We start from the raw sequence: 14,553 nt of genomic DNA on the forward strand, positions 1-14,553 counted from the left end.
CTGCTGCCACTACTGTTTAAACTCTTCAGTGAAATTGAAAGGGAAGCAATACTCCCGAATTCATTCCTGGAAGCAACCATCACCTTGATCCCCAAAGCAGAGAAAGGCCCAACTGAAAAAGAGAACTATAGGCCAATCTCACTAATGAACAGAGATGCAAACGTCCTTAATAAGATACTGGCAAATAGAATGTAGAAGATCATCAAGAAGATCCTACACCCTGACCAAGTGGGATTCATACCAGGGATGCAGGGATAGTTCAACATATGCAAATCAATCAATGTAATACACTATATCAATAGAGCCAAGGACAAAAACCATATGATTGATCTTCTCAATAGATGCAGAAAAAACATTTGACAAAATCCAAGATGCATTTATGATAAAAACCCTACAAAAAATTGGAATAGATGGTCTCTACCTCAAACTGACAGAAGCCATCTATGAAAAACCAGCAGCCCATATCATACTAAATGGTCACAAACTGAAATCCTTCACACTCAAATCAGGAACAAGACAAGGATGTCCACTATCACCACTCCTGATCACAGCAGAAATAAATGCAACTAAAGCTAAAAAAAAAAAAATACAAAGAGTCAATGAATTGAAGAGTTGGTTCTTTGAAAGATTAAATAAAACTAACAAACACTTAGCCGACATTATCAAAATAAAAAAAGAGAGAAAAAAGGACTCAAATCCATGCAATTAGGAATGAAAACTGTAAAATCACAACAGATCCTGCAGAAATCCAGAAGATCATCAATGTCTACTTCAAGAAATAGTACTCTAATGAGATGGAAAGCACAGAAGAAATGGACAAATTCCTAGATACATATAAACTACTAAAGCTGAATCAAGAAGATAGAAAAATTCTAAATAACCCAGTATCAGTCAATGAAATTAAAGAATTAAAAAAAAATTACCGACAAAGAAAAGCCCTGGTCCTGATGGATTTACTGCTGAATTCTATAAGAACTTTATAGAAGATCTAATGCTATTATTATTCCTCAAACTCTTTAATGAAATTGAAAAGGAAGCAATACTCCCAAACTCATTCCTAGAAACAAGCATTACCCTGATACCAAAATCAGAGAAGGATGCAACCAAAAAAGAGAAATACAGGACAATCTCATTAATGAACATAGTGCAAAAATCCTCAATAAGATACTGACAAACAGAATGCAACAAATTATCACAAAGATTATACACCATGACTAAGTAGGTTTCATCCCAGGGAAGGAGGGATGGTTTGACATATGTAAATTGACAAATGTAATATACAACATGAACAGAATCAAGGACAAAAACCACATGATCATCTCAAAAGGCACACAAAAAAGCATTTGACAAAGTCCAACACTCATTCAGGATAAAAACCTTAAAGAAAATTGGAATAGAAGGTCTTTATTTCAATCTGATAAAAGTCATCTATGACAAATCAATAGTCAACATCATAACTATGGTCAAAATGACCAAAAATTGAAAGTTTTAACTCTAAAATCAGGAATAAGACAAGAATGCCCACTATCACCACTCGGTTCAATATAGTCCTGGAAACACTAGCTAGAGCAATTAGACAAGAGAAAGACATAAAAGGAATATGGATAGGAAAGAAAGCAGTTAAAGTATTATTCTTTGTGGATGGCATAATACTCTACAGAGAAAATCCTAAAAACTCCACTGAAAGTACCCTAGAATTAATAACCAAGTTCCTTAGCATTGCAGGATACAATGTCAGCACTAAAAAATTAATAACATTCTTGTACACAGATAACAAACTCAATGAGAGAAAAATTAAGGAAACAACACATTTCACAATAGCATCAGGCAAAATGAAAGACAGAAATCATTCTAACAAAGAAAGTAAAAGACCTTTACATTGAAAATTACTGTAATCTGAAAGAGGAGAGCAAAGAGGATATCAGAAAATGGAAAGATATCCCCCGTTCTTGGATAGGCAGTGCCAATGTATTGAAAATGGCTATACTTCTAAAAATATTATACAGATGTAATACAATCTAAATCAAAATACCAATAGCATATCTCATGGAACTAGAGAAAACAATTCTAAAATTCAAATGGAGCCAGAAGAGGCCTAGAATAGCAAAAGCAATTCTGGGCAACAAAGGCCAGGCAGAGGGCATCACAATTCCTGATTTGAAGATACACTACAAAAATATAGTGATAAAAGCAGCACGGTAGTGGCAGAAACAATAACAACAACAACAAAACAAAACAAAAACCAGACCTGAGGATCAATTAAACAGAATAGAAGATGCAGAAACAACTCCAAGTACACTCAGCTACCTTATCTTTAATAGAGAGGCCAAACATTTTCACTGGAAGATAGCCTCTTTAATAAACGGTGCTGAGAAAAGTAGCTTTCCACACACTGAAGAGTAAACCTAGACCCATATCTCTCATCATGCACTAAACTAAAATAGAAATGGATCAAAGATCTAAATATAAAAACAGAAACTGTTAATCTGCTGGAAGTTAGAATAGGTAAAACTCTTGAAGACATATGTGTAGGCAAAGACTGAATGAACAAAAGCCTAATCAAATGGGAAATATTGCAAAGAATCAACAACTTGGACATTAGAAACAACATCATCATATTAGAAAGCTTTTGCACAGCAAAAGAAACCACCAGCAGAGTGAAGAGACAACCCACAGAATGGGAAAATTTTTTTTACAAAGGACTATATATATATCAAGAATATATAAAGAATTCAAAAAACTCAGACCCCCATATAAAGACCCAATCCAAAAATGGGCATCTGAAATGAATAGACATTTATCAGATGAAGAAGTATAAATAGCAAATAAATACATGAAAAACATGTTCAATATCACTGGTCATTCAAGAAATGCAAATCAAAACACCACTGAGATTCCATCTCACTCCAGAAAGAATGCCTCTCATCAAGAAATCAACCAATAACAAATGCTACTGGGTCTGTGGGGAAAAAGGAATCCTTCTCCACTGTTGGTGGCAGTGTAAACAGGTGCAACCAATATGGAAACCAGTACAGAGATTCAAGAGGATCAGTAAAATTAAAATGATGCATTATAAAAGGAAATGAATTATTGAAAAATAAAAAATGCAGACAATATATGCATTACATATATATATACATATGTATGTATATATGTATATATATCCATATGTATGTATATATGTATATATAGCCCCAAACTTTGTTTTCTTCAATTCTAAGAACAATAGAGACTGTGCCAAATTTAAAATTTGAAAATAAATATAAAAGGAAATGAATGGCAGCTGTATTATCTCCAAAGTCCTTGTACTGCCCTAAAATCTAAATGTGACTAGCTACTGAAGAAGAGATGGGTTACAAACCTGCCAAACCAGGGCCTTAGATACATTCAGAAAAAACAATGCATCCAAGTTATATCACTATTTGCAGGATTAAATTCTCAGAAATATCTAGAGAGAAGTAACTTCATTCATTGAAAGAGTCTATGTTGACCTCTTGGCTACCTTTTCATACAGTCTGGATACATTAAACAGAATCTCAAGGAGAAAGATGGTGAACAATGATACATTTTATTATCATAGGATTTTAAAGTGTACATGATAAATCTATCAATATTAGCTATGTAACAATTTTATATGCACCATATAAACACAATAAGGTCAAGAAAAACTATCAGAAAGTTTAAGATAAAAATAAGTTAAGCAATATCATACTGACAAATAATGAGAACTGACAAAGATCTATAATGAAATAAAGTATATGTTTAGAGAGCAGAAAATAAATTTTCAAAAATAAAATACCAAACTAAACAAAACCACTGCTATGACACTTTCTCTTTTTTTTGGTAGTGGGGATAGAACTCAGGACCTTGCGCTTGCGAGGCAGGCGCCGGAACCACTGAGCTAAATCCCTGGCTGCTATGACACTTTCACCATTATCTTTGCTTCAAGTAAGAGCAGTGCAAAATCACTTCCAAACAACAATATTAGTTGGCATTTATTGTGAATGGTTATCACACTGTGGTCCTCTGGTACCAGACATAGTTCTCATAGTGCCTTGAAGCCTCTATGGGTGAAAAGAAATGAGAAGCTAAACAAGTTGGTGCTGGAAGCCTTTCTCTCTTCTGCCAGTCATACCCCTTCTGTTTTACATTTAAGATGCACCTTACAACTATCAGTAACAGAAATTTTCCAACCATTCCTCTACTAAAAATGCTTGAATACAATTATTTCACAATATTGTGAAACTAAAAATGATTTAGATAAAATAAAACACAAAATTATTGATGAATCAAATAGAAAAAAACTATAATTATTATTATTTCTTGTATTTTCTTCTGTATTATTTACCTGTACTTCTAAAGACTTGACTTACAAGACTAAACTACTAGAGGACAGGCTTACATGAACCCCAATTCAAACACTGGCCAATGATGACTGTGAATTTGATGTAACAATTCTCTTCGCATAGGAAAGGAATAACAAGTATGCATGGCATACCTAGTTTCTGATAATTCTCACTGTGTGTGCCACCAAGTAATAAAAGCATTCCTGTTCCCATAGGGCACACTGCAAAGTCAGCATGTGTGCTGGTGTGTTTGTTGAAGCTTTAATGTGTGTGAAAGAAAAGCCTCTCAACTAGGGGTATAAATTCTTTACAATTTTGCTAATGAAAAATAAGAATATGGTATTTGTTTTTTGAAAAGCATGAAGAACCCTACTGAAGTCTTACAAATAACAGTAATATCACATGATAAAAGTTTCTTTATGCTTTTAAATGTCTGAGTTATAAAAAGCAATGCTGTGAAAAAAGACATTAACTTAGTCTGTAAATCCTATTTTCATTGAAATTTTGTGAAAGTTACATGTTTTTCTTTCAGATCATCTGAAATACAGCCATCATAGGAGTTAAATTTTACCACCTGTGCTCCCTTTTAAGGTGCATTACATTGAAAACATACTTTTTGAAACAATATCCAAAAACTAATATCTCATTACATGAAATGTAAGCATAATCCACTTTATGAAACTAAAAATAAATCTTTAAAAGTAAAAGGGGAAAGATATTCTCAGTGTTTAGTAATATAGAATTTGGGAAAATCATACCTCATCAGTGTTGTAGATAATCTGCAGTCCTGAAGAAATCATTTCCACAAGGTAAAGGAGATAGAGTGACACTGCATTTATCTGAAAATAAACAGTAATATTAAAAGGTCAAATGAAAACAAAATATTATGTAAAGAAATTAAATGTAAAACCTAAGATTACAAGTCACTTGCTCTAACAGTGTCATGCAAAAACTATCTTTTCCTATTATGAAATAAAGGAGCTATAGATTTAGTTCATAATGAAATCTCAGTTTTGTATGTAATATTGAAAAATCATCAAACTCACTATGTTGGGTTAACACTCAATAAGGGAAATGGCTGCAATTAGAACTGTTAACACTATGTAACATTTGTTCATAAGATTTATCTTCAAACTTGGTCTAAAATACTTCCACTTTAAAGTAATTTTGTCCCATGGGAAGCTTTATAGTATCACTCCATCTGTATATGTAAATGAAGTTATTTGGCAAGACTTTAGTACTATGCCAGAACTCCATAAACAATAGGAAGTATATCTTGAAAATAGTTATATTTTCAGACAACACAGTATTTATGTAAACAACTCCAGAAACCCATTAATTTTAGTAAGTGGTACAACATAAAATATATTTATAAACAAATTAGTTTTATGAACAAAAGAGGGGTAGTCTTTAAAAAAAAAAGGATCTCCAGAAATTCAGAGCGAAGTGACAGGAAAACTATAAATTCCAGAGAAGCTAGAGAAACTGAGTACAATAACAGAAAAAAAGGATGAAGCAGTCTGTGAAGTCAACCCTGGGTCCTGGGGAGGGGACCTGTCTCATTTCACACAAGGAAAACCCTGAGAGGGTTGGCAGCTCCAGGGAAACAAAGGAATAGGCCGTCAGTGCGTCACCAACAACATCTCAGAGCTACTATCAACCGCAAAATCACCCTTTTGCGTGGCAGGCTAGAGTTGGAGAAGAAATCCAGTGCAGCATTGCCATATTTCAGAGTGTTTAATCAGGAGCCATTTTGGAAGGGATTACCTGTTTAAGACTGAGCTACAGAACAACTACACCTGATGGTTTCTGGGGTCACCCTACCACAGTAACTAGGTGGAAGACTACTACAAGAGACAGTCTCAGAGTCTAAGCTCAGGCCAAGAAGGACATGGGGATCCACCCTCTGTGGTGAGAAGCCAGGCCAGACATGTGTAATGGTTTTCTGAAAGTACTAGCACTAGGTTCAGTGACTGCCTGACACTCCCTCCTCACTCCAGTCCACTGTCTGCACCCAGCACAGAACTCTAGTCTGTTGGGTTTCTCTATCTGCCAGCATAATCAGTGATATTCCTTGGCTTGGATAGTTGCGATAGCTGGGCCTGTATGGACAGAGGGGCCTCTGGAGGGTGGGGGGGCTCTCACAAAACCAACAGGCTATAAAGCTAGGTGAAGAAAGCAGTGACTTGGGGTACTCAGAGAGACACAGAACCTTAGTTATTTAGTTAACTATTATTTGATTCTTTTCTAATGTCAATGTTGGTATAATTGTTACATTTAGTAGATATTTAACATATGTCAATATTTAGTTTCTCTTTGTGTTTATATTATTGTTGCAGATTTCTTTTCTATTGTGAAGTATGGTACACTGGAAGCTTTTATTGGTTCTTATGTTATGTCAATATCCAGTTTGAGTTTGACTCTATTCCTGTTGCTTCCTTCATGGCTATTACAAGGGCAGCATAGTTTTTGCTGTGAATTGGTTTTTACTGTATGCCAATAACCAGCTTGTGTTTCTGTCAGCAACAATATGACAGTTCAGTTCCAGAGAGCCTGTTGTTGGGCTAATTACACTGCACTCTTCCCTTCCAAAGTAACAGAGTTGGTCAGATCTTAGAATAGAGGAAAAGGCATACAGTTTGGCTGCACAGAGTACATCACTGGAAAGCAAACACTAACTATAGATATCCATCTAGCAACAAAATACATCAACTATAACTAACCATCAACTTTCAACACACCTAAAAGAAAAAAAAAGAAACATAAAAAAATGAGACAACAAGATGCCTCCAAACACTCCCAATTTCTCCAAAGCTTATCTATGGAGCACGAATAGGGAGGAAATCAAAAGCCAAATAGTGAAATTATACAAATTATACAAATTATAAAAGAAAAGACAAAAAATACTGAGATAAAATGCTCCGCAAGTTCAAAGATGATATAACTAAACACATAATTGATAATAAAATAATCAGTGAGCTTATAGAAAACACTAATAAAAAGCCACCTGAGATAAAAATGATATAAAATATGAATGACCAGTTTAGCAGAGAATTATAGTACATAAAAGGTACCAAACACAAATCCAGGAGACAAAAACTTCTGCTGAAAGTATGCGGTTGCAGAAGTGACCAATATAAGGACAGAACTGGAAGACAGGGCTGATGCAGGTGACCACACACTCAGAGATAATTCAAAAACTATAAAAGGTCATGGGAAAAGGACCCAACAGCAGCTACATGATAAAAAGACTAATCTAAGATTAACTGGAATTAGTGAAAAATCAGAAGTAAAAAAATTCAACCCTCTTAAAATAAAAGACTCATTCAAATAATGAGTAACCAAAAGGAATAGACACTTCTTGGAAGAAGAAAAAAGGATCAATAAGTACATGAAAATATGTTCAACATCTCTGGCCATTACAGAACTGCAAATGAATACAGCATTAAGACTCCATCGTACTCCAGAAAAAGTGATTATCATCAAGAAGTCAAATAACAACAAATTTTGGTGAGGCTGTGGGGAAAATGGTAGCCTTCTACATTACTGGGGAATGTAAACTACTGCAATCACTATAGAAATCAGTATCAATTGTTCTTAAAACAACTAAACACAGAAATTCCATTTGATTCAGCTCTTTCCTTCTAGGTATCTTTCCAAAATAGCTAAAGACATAATTTAGTGATATATACATACCCATGTTTATAGCAGCACAACTAATAACTAAATTTTGGAAGTAGCCTATATGTCCAGCAGTAGATGACTAGACAAAGAAAATGTGGCATTTATACACAGTAAAGTACTGCTCTGCCATAAAGAAGGATAAATTTAAGTCATTTATAAGAAAATGGGTGCAGCATGAGATGTTAAGTGAAATAAATGACATGCAAAAGCTTGAACATTGCATCGCTTCTTACATGAGAAACCCAAAGTCTAAATAAATAAAAGACAGATGAAAGGAAACAAGGTTAGATTTTTTTTTTTTTGTAAATAAGGAATGGACCAAGATATGGAAATAGTGGGGAGGAAAGGGAAAAAAAGGGGCATGTAAAAAGAATTAAGATGTGTCATGCAGCAACTCCCCACAATGAATGTAATCATTATGTATTACAAACATGTATTCATAAATATAAAAAAAAGTAAAGCAAGTTTCTTCCATAAATGATGCCAGCAAAAGTGGATATTCATATGCAAAGAAAGAAATTGGACCCCTATTTTCTCATCATATACTAAATCAAATCAAAGTAGATAAAAAACTTAAATGTAAGACCTAAAGTAAAAATGACTGAAAGAAAATATAAGGAAATACTTCTAGGTATTGGTCTAGGCAAACATTTTTTGGATATGGCCTTAAAAGCACAGGCCTCAAATGCAAAAATTGACAAATGAGATTATATAAAATTAAAACATTTCTGTACAGCAAAAGAACCAACAGAGAGAAGAGAAAACCTACGGAATGGGAGAAAATATTTGGAAAGTGTTCATTCTGTAAGCAATTAATTTCTAGAATATATAAAGAACTCAAACAACTCAATAGCACAAAACAAGTAATCCAATTTAAAAATGGGTGAATGATCTAAATAGATGTTACTCAAAATAGATACACAAATGGCCAACAAGCATATAAAAAAATGCTCAACATCACTAACCATCGGGGAAGTGCAAATCAAATCAAAACCATAATAACATACCATCTCATCTCAGAGAGGCTAGTATCAAGTAAAGAAAAAGCAAATGCTAAGAGGGATGGGAAGGGACCAGGAACTCAATACACTATTGATAGGAATGTAAGTTAATATGGCCATTATGGAAAAAAAGTACAGAAGCTCCTCAAAAAACTAGAACTAGAACATAATGCTTCAATAATCTTACCACTGGGTATATACCAAATGAACTGATATCAGTATGTCAAAGAGACATTTGCACTCATGTTTATTACAGCACTATTCCTCCTAGCCAAGATGTGGAATCAGCCTCAGGAGTCTATCAATAGATAAATTGATAAAGAAAATATACACAATGTACTATTACTCAGTCATGAAAAAAATGAAATTTTACGATTTGCAGTAACATGAATGAAAATGGAGGATCTTATGTTAAGTGAAGTAAATTAGGCGTAGAAAGACAATTACTACATGTTCTCCTACATAGAAACTAAAAAGTTGATCTAACAGAAGAAGAAGATAAAATAATGGTTACCAGAGCCTGGAACATGTGTTGGAATATGGGAGAGAGGAATGTAGACAAGGGTGCACCTGGGGAGGAAGAATAGCTTCAAATGTTCTACAGCACAGTGGCAAATTAGCACAGTAGGATAACTACAGTTCACAACTGTCAAGGTGATAGATATGCCAATTACACTGATCTGATTTACACGTTGCATATAAGTATGGAAATGTCACATTGTACCCCTTAATATTTAGAATTAGTCAATTAAAATACAATTTAAAGATGTTTAAACTATACATATAGTACACATTCATCAAAGAATTAGAAAATGAGTGTGAAAAGAAAAAACAACCTTTAACCCCACTCCCCATTACCTTTTGATGTGAGCCCTTCTAAACTTTTTAATGTTTATTTTTAAAATAATGGTGAAATTAATGTTCTATCCTTCATATTTTAAATTGAATAATCTAGTATGAAAATTTCTAGGTCAATAAATATAACAGCATTATCATTTAAAAACTAAGTGAGCTGTTATACTCTGAAAACCCCATTTCTTATAGTAAATGTATTTATCAATGCAAAAAAACCAAAAAAATCTAATTATGTTACAGTTACTACATTAAGGTGAAAAGATACAAATTCATGTAACACTAATTCTCCAAGGAACTATTTAATAAGGTACAAAATTTTCTGATGCAAAGAAATGGAGACATTGAATTTATTTCACTTTAGAGCATCACCTCAATGTGCATCCGTTTAGCAATAAATGTCTCTAATTTCTCATTTTCTATGGCTGAGTAGTACTCCATTTTATAAAAAAAACCCACATTTGCTTTATTCAGTCTCCAGCTGATGGGCATTTGGGCTGCTTCCAAGTTTTAGCTATTACAAACTGCTGCTATAAACATGGGTGCACATCACATATACATCCGTGGTCTTGTTCCTGATTTTAATGGGAAGAATTCCAGTTTTGACCATTTAGTATGACACAGGCTGTTGGTTTTTCTAGATGGCTTTTATCAGTTTGAGGTAGAGACCATCTAATCCAATTTTTTGTAGGGTTTTTATCATAAATGCATGTTGGATTTTGTCAAATGCTTTTTCTGCATCTATGGAGATAATCATATGGTTTTTGTCCTTGGCTCTATTGATATAGTGTATTACATTCATTGATTTGCATAAGTTGAACAATCCCTGCATCCCTGAGATGAATCCCACTTGATCAGGGTGTATGATCTTCTTGATGATCTTCTGCATTCTATTTGCAAGTATCTTATTATGGACTTTTGCACCTATGTTCATTAGTGAGATTGGCCTATAGTTCTCTTTTTCAGTTGGGTCTTTCACAGCTTTGGGGAGCAAGGTGATACTTGCTTCCAGGAATGAATTCAGAAGTACTGCTTCCCCTTCAATTTCATTGAACAGTTTAAACAGTAGTGGCAGTACTTCCTCTGTAAATGTCATGTAGAATTCAGCAGTGAAGCCATCAGGCCCCGGGCTTTTCTTAGTTGGTAAGTTTTTAATTACGTTTTCAACTTCATTGATTGATATTAGGTTGTTTAGAATTTTTAAGTCTTCTTTGTTCAACTTTGGTAATTCATACGTATCTAGGAGTCTGTCCATTTCTTCTGTATTTTCCATCTTATTGGCATGTAGGTTCTCGAAGTAGGTACTGATGATCATTTGGATTTCTGCTGGGTCCATTGTAATTTCACCCTTTTCATTCCTAATTGCATGGATTTGGGCCTTTTCTTTCCTTTTTCTCATAAGGTTGGCTAAGGGTTTGTCAATTTTGTTGATTCTTTCAAAGAACCAACTCTTGGCTTCATTGATTTTCTGTATGGTTCTCTTCATCTCCATTGACTTGATTTCTGCTCTGATCTTTATAATTTCCTCCCTTGTATGAGCTTTGGGTTTGTCCTGCTCTTCTTTTCCTAGAAGCTCGAGGTGCAGCATCAGGTTGTTTAATTGGGTACGCTCTGTTTCCCTAATATAAGTATTCACTGCTATGAATTTCCCTCATAAGACTGCTTTCATTGTGTCTCATAGATTGCAATATTTTGTATTGTCATTGGCATTTAGTTGAAGGAATTGTCTGATTACTTCTTTAATTTCCTCTGTGACCCATCGGTTGTTCAGAAGTGTGTTGTTCAATTTCTATGTGTTTATGAAATTTTTGCAGTTTCTTTTGCTATGGATCTCCAATTTCATGACATTATGGTCTGATAATATATAGGGGATAACTTCAATTCCTTTGCACTTACTTAAACATGTTCTATGAGCAAGTACATGGTCTATTTTGGAGAACAACCCGTGTGCAGCTGAAAAGAATGTGTATTCTGATTTTGCGCGATGGAACACTGTAAACATGTTAAATTCATTTGTTCAAGAGTTTGAGTTCTAGTATTTCATTACTAATTTTTTGTCTAGTTGATCTATCTATTTGTGACAGTGGGTTATTGAAGTCCCCCCACTACTATTGCATTAGTACATATATAACTTTTTATGTCTGTTAGCATTTCTTTTATGTAGTTGGGTGCACTAGCGTTCGGTGCATATATATGTAAGATTGTCATCTCTTCCTGTTGGATTGTTCCCTTTATAGGGACGTAGTATCCTTCTTTGTCTCTCTTAATCATTGTGGGTTTGAAATCCACATGATCTGCAGAGAGGATAGCTACTCCTGCTTTTTTTCAGGTTTCTGTCACATGGAGTGTTGTTTTCCACCCTTTAACTCTCAGTCTAGGAATTTCTGTTTAAGTATACTTCTTGCATGCAGCATATTGTTGGATCTTGATTGTTGACCCATTCTGCCAGTCTATTTCTTTTGATTGGTGAATTGAGACCATTAACATTGATGGTTATAACTGAAACATATTGAGTTATCATTGTCATGACTTTTTCTTTTTGTTGGATTCTCCCCCTTTGCTTTTAATTTCTTGTCCTGCCCAGTGGATTCATTCTGTGGGGCTTCCTGGGGTTGTGATCCTCCTGGTCTTTTCTTAGGATTTTGTCTAAAATTTTTTGAAGTGCTGATTTGGTATTCATGAAGTTCCTAAGGTGTTCTTTGTCATCAGTACATCTTATTTCTCCATCAATTTTGAATGATAGTTTTGCAGGGTACATCAATCTGGGTTGGTGGCTGTGTTCCTTTAGGGCTTGGAATACACATCACTCCAAGCTCTTCTTGCCTTGAGGGTTTGTGTTGAGAAGTCTGCTGTGATTCTGATGGGCTTTCCTTTATATGTGATCTGTTTCTTTTCTCTAACTGCTTGTAGAATTTTGTTCTTCTGTTGGGTTACTGGAATCTTAACAATTATATGCCTATGTATACATTTTTTTTGATCAAGGCTAGTTGGAGTCCTATATGCCTCGCTTATCTGTATGTCAAGTTATTTTCCCCTGCTTGGGGAAGTTTTCTGCCTTTACCTCGGTGAACAATTTTTTTATGTCATCTGCACTCTCTGTTTCCTTGTTGACTCCAATCAGTCTTATGTTATTCTTCTTTGCATCATCTAGCAGCTTCTGGATTGATTTCTCATGGCCCCTTACAATTTTGAAGCAATTTTTCTTTTCCTGGTCACTAATTGCAATCTTATCTTCTATCTGAAATTCTATCCTCACATTGGCTCATTCTGATGTGTAGACTTGCAATGGAATTTTTAATGTCCTGGAAATCTGTTTGCATCTGTTTTATGGATTCCATTTGTTTCCTATGCTGGGATTCCATTATGTTCCTCAGCTCCTCTCTAGATTTATTGATCATGTCTTGGACTAGGAGCACAAGCTCTGCTGTTATCTGAAAAATTATTTCTGATTTCATTTTTTCCAGATCCTCTTTTGTCGCCAGTTTAGGGAGTCTAGTTGGTTGAATATCAGAGTGTTCTATCTCATAACATTTTGGGGTTCCTGTAGGTGATCTGGAAGTCCTGAGACTTGTTTATGTGTCTTCTCCTTTTGATGGGGGGTGGGGTAGTGGTTGCGTGTGCTGTTGGCAGCCATGCAGCTCACCTCCTCTACGCTGGGAGCAATGGTACGGGGGGGCCCGGAAGCCCCTTTCTCTGTGCTGCAAGCGGTGGTATTGCGGCCTGAAAGCCCCTTACTCTGTGCTGGGAGCGGTGGTATGGCGTCCCGGAAGCCCCTACCTCTGCACTGCGAGTGGTGGTACCTATAACCCTCAGTGTTAATGGTTGCAATTCACCATTCAAAAGAAATGGATTGGCAGAAAGGGTCAAAAAGCAAGATCCAACAATATGCTGCATACAAGAAACACACTTAATTCGAAAAGAAACTCATAGCCTAAAAGTTAAAGTGTGGAAAACAATACTCCATGTGACAGGAACCCCAAGAAAAGCAGGAGTAGCTATTCTCTTTGCAGATCAAGTGGATTTCAAATGAAAATCTGAAACGCTTCTGGTTCCAAGAATTTCAGATAAGGGATACTCAACTTGCATGTACAAATCTATTGTGAACAAGTATTTTCATTCCTCTAACTAAAAACTTAAGAAGAGAACTCCTGGTTGGTTCTTAAGAGTAATACAAGAAATTTCTATACTGTTTTCTAAAATGGTTTTATCATTTTACATTCACATTAGCAGTATTAGAAAGTTCTAACTGGTTCACACCTAAGCTGACATTTGCTCTTTTAAAACTTTTAACTTCATCTCCCTAATGAGTGTATAATTCATTCTTGTTATTATACTGATTAGTATTTTTCTGATTCTAGTGTTGCACACCTTTCCTTGTGCTGTACTGGCTATTTATCATCTTCTTGTGTCTACTTTTTAATTGGGTTGTCTGTTAATGAGCTGTAAGTGTTCTTTATATATTCTGGCCATAGGTTATATGTATTATAAATATGGTCTGTTTAAGCACTTTTCATTTTCTTAATGATGTCATTTAAAGTTCTAAATTTTGATGGAATCTCATTTATCAATTTTTTTCTTTTATACATCATGTTTTTTGTATCCTAGGAAATTTTTGCCTACCCTAAATTCACGAACATTTTTCTTTATAATTTCTTCATAAATTTTTATAG

The 14,553-nt window shown here is 34.8% G+C and overlaps 1 protein-coding gene across 7 annotated transcripts in view; it reads right to left on the reverse strand.

Annotated features, from left to right (window-relative positions):
* Positions 1 to 14,553, reverse strand: part of Phkb (phosphorylase kinase regulatory subunit beta) — a 210,975-nt gene that overhangs the window by 138,128 nt on the left and 58,294 nt on the right. For all 7 annotated transcript variants that reach the window (XM_087199368.1, XM_087199365.1, XM_087199370.1 and 4 more), the window contains one exon: positions 5,105 to 5,185. In XM_087199368.1, coding sequence (XP_087055494.1) covers positions 5,105 to 5,185 — 81 coding nt within the window. Of the gene's footprint in view, positions 1 to 5,104; positions 5,186 to 14,553 lie in introns of those variants that run through there.

Source organism: Heterocephalus glaber, unplaced genomic scaffold, assembly GCF_053883595.1.
Source record: "Heterocephalus glaber isolate CG9 unplaced genomic scaffold, H.glaber_assembly_v1.0 deba00001707, whole genome shotgun sequence".
Taxonomy (NCBI): Eukaryota; Metazoa; Chordata; class Mammalia; order Rodentia; family Bathyergidae; genus Heterocephalus; species Heterocephalus glaber.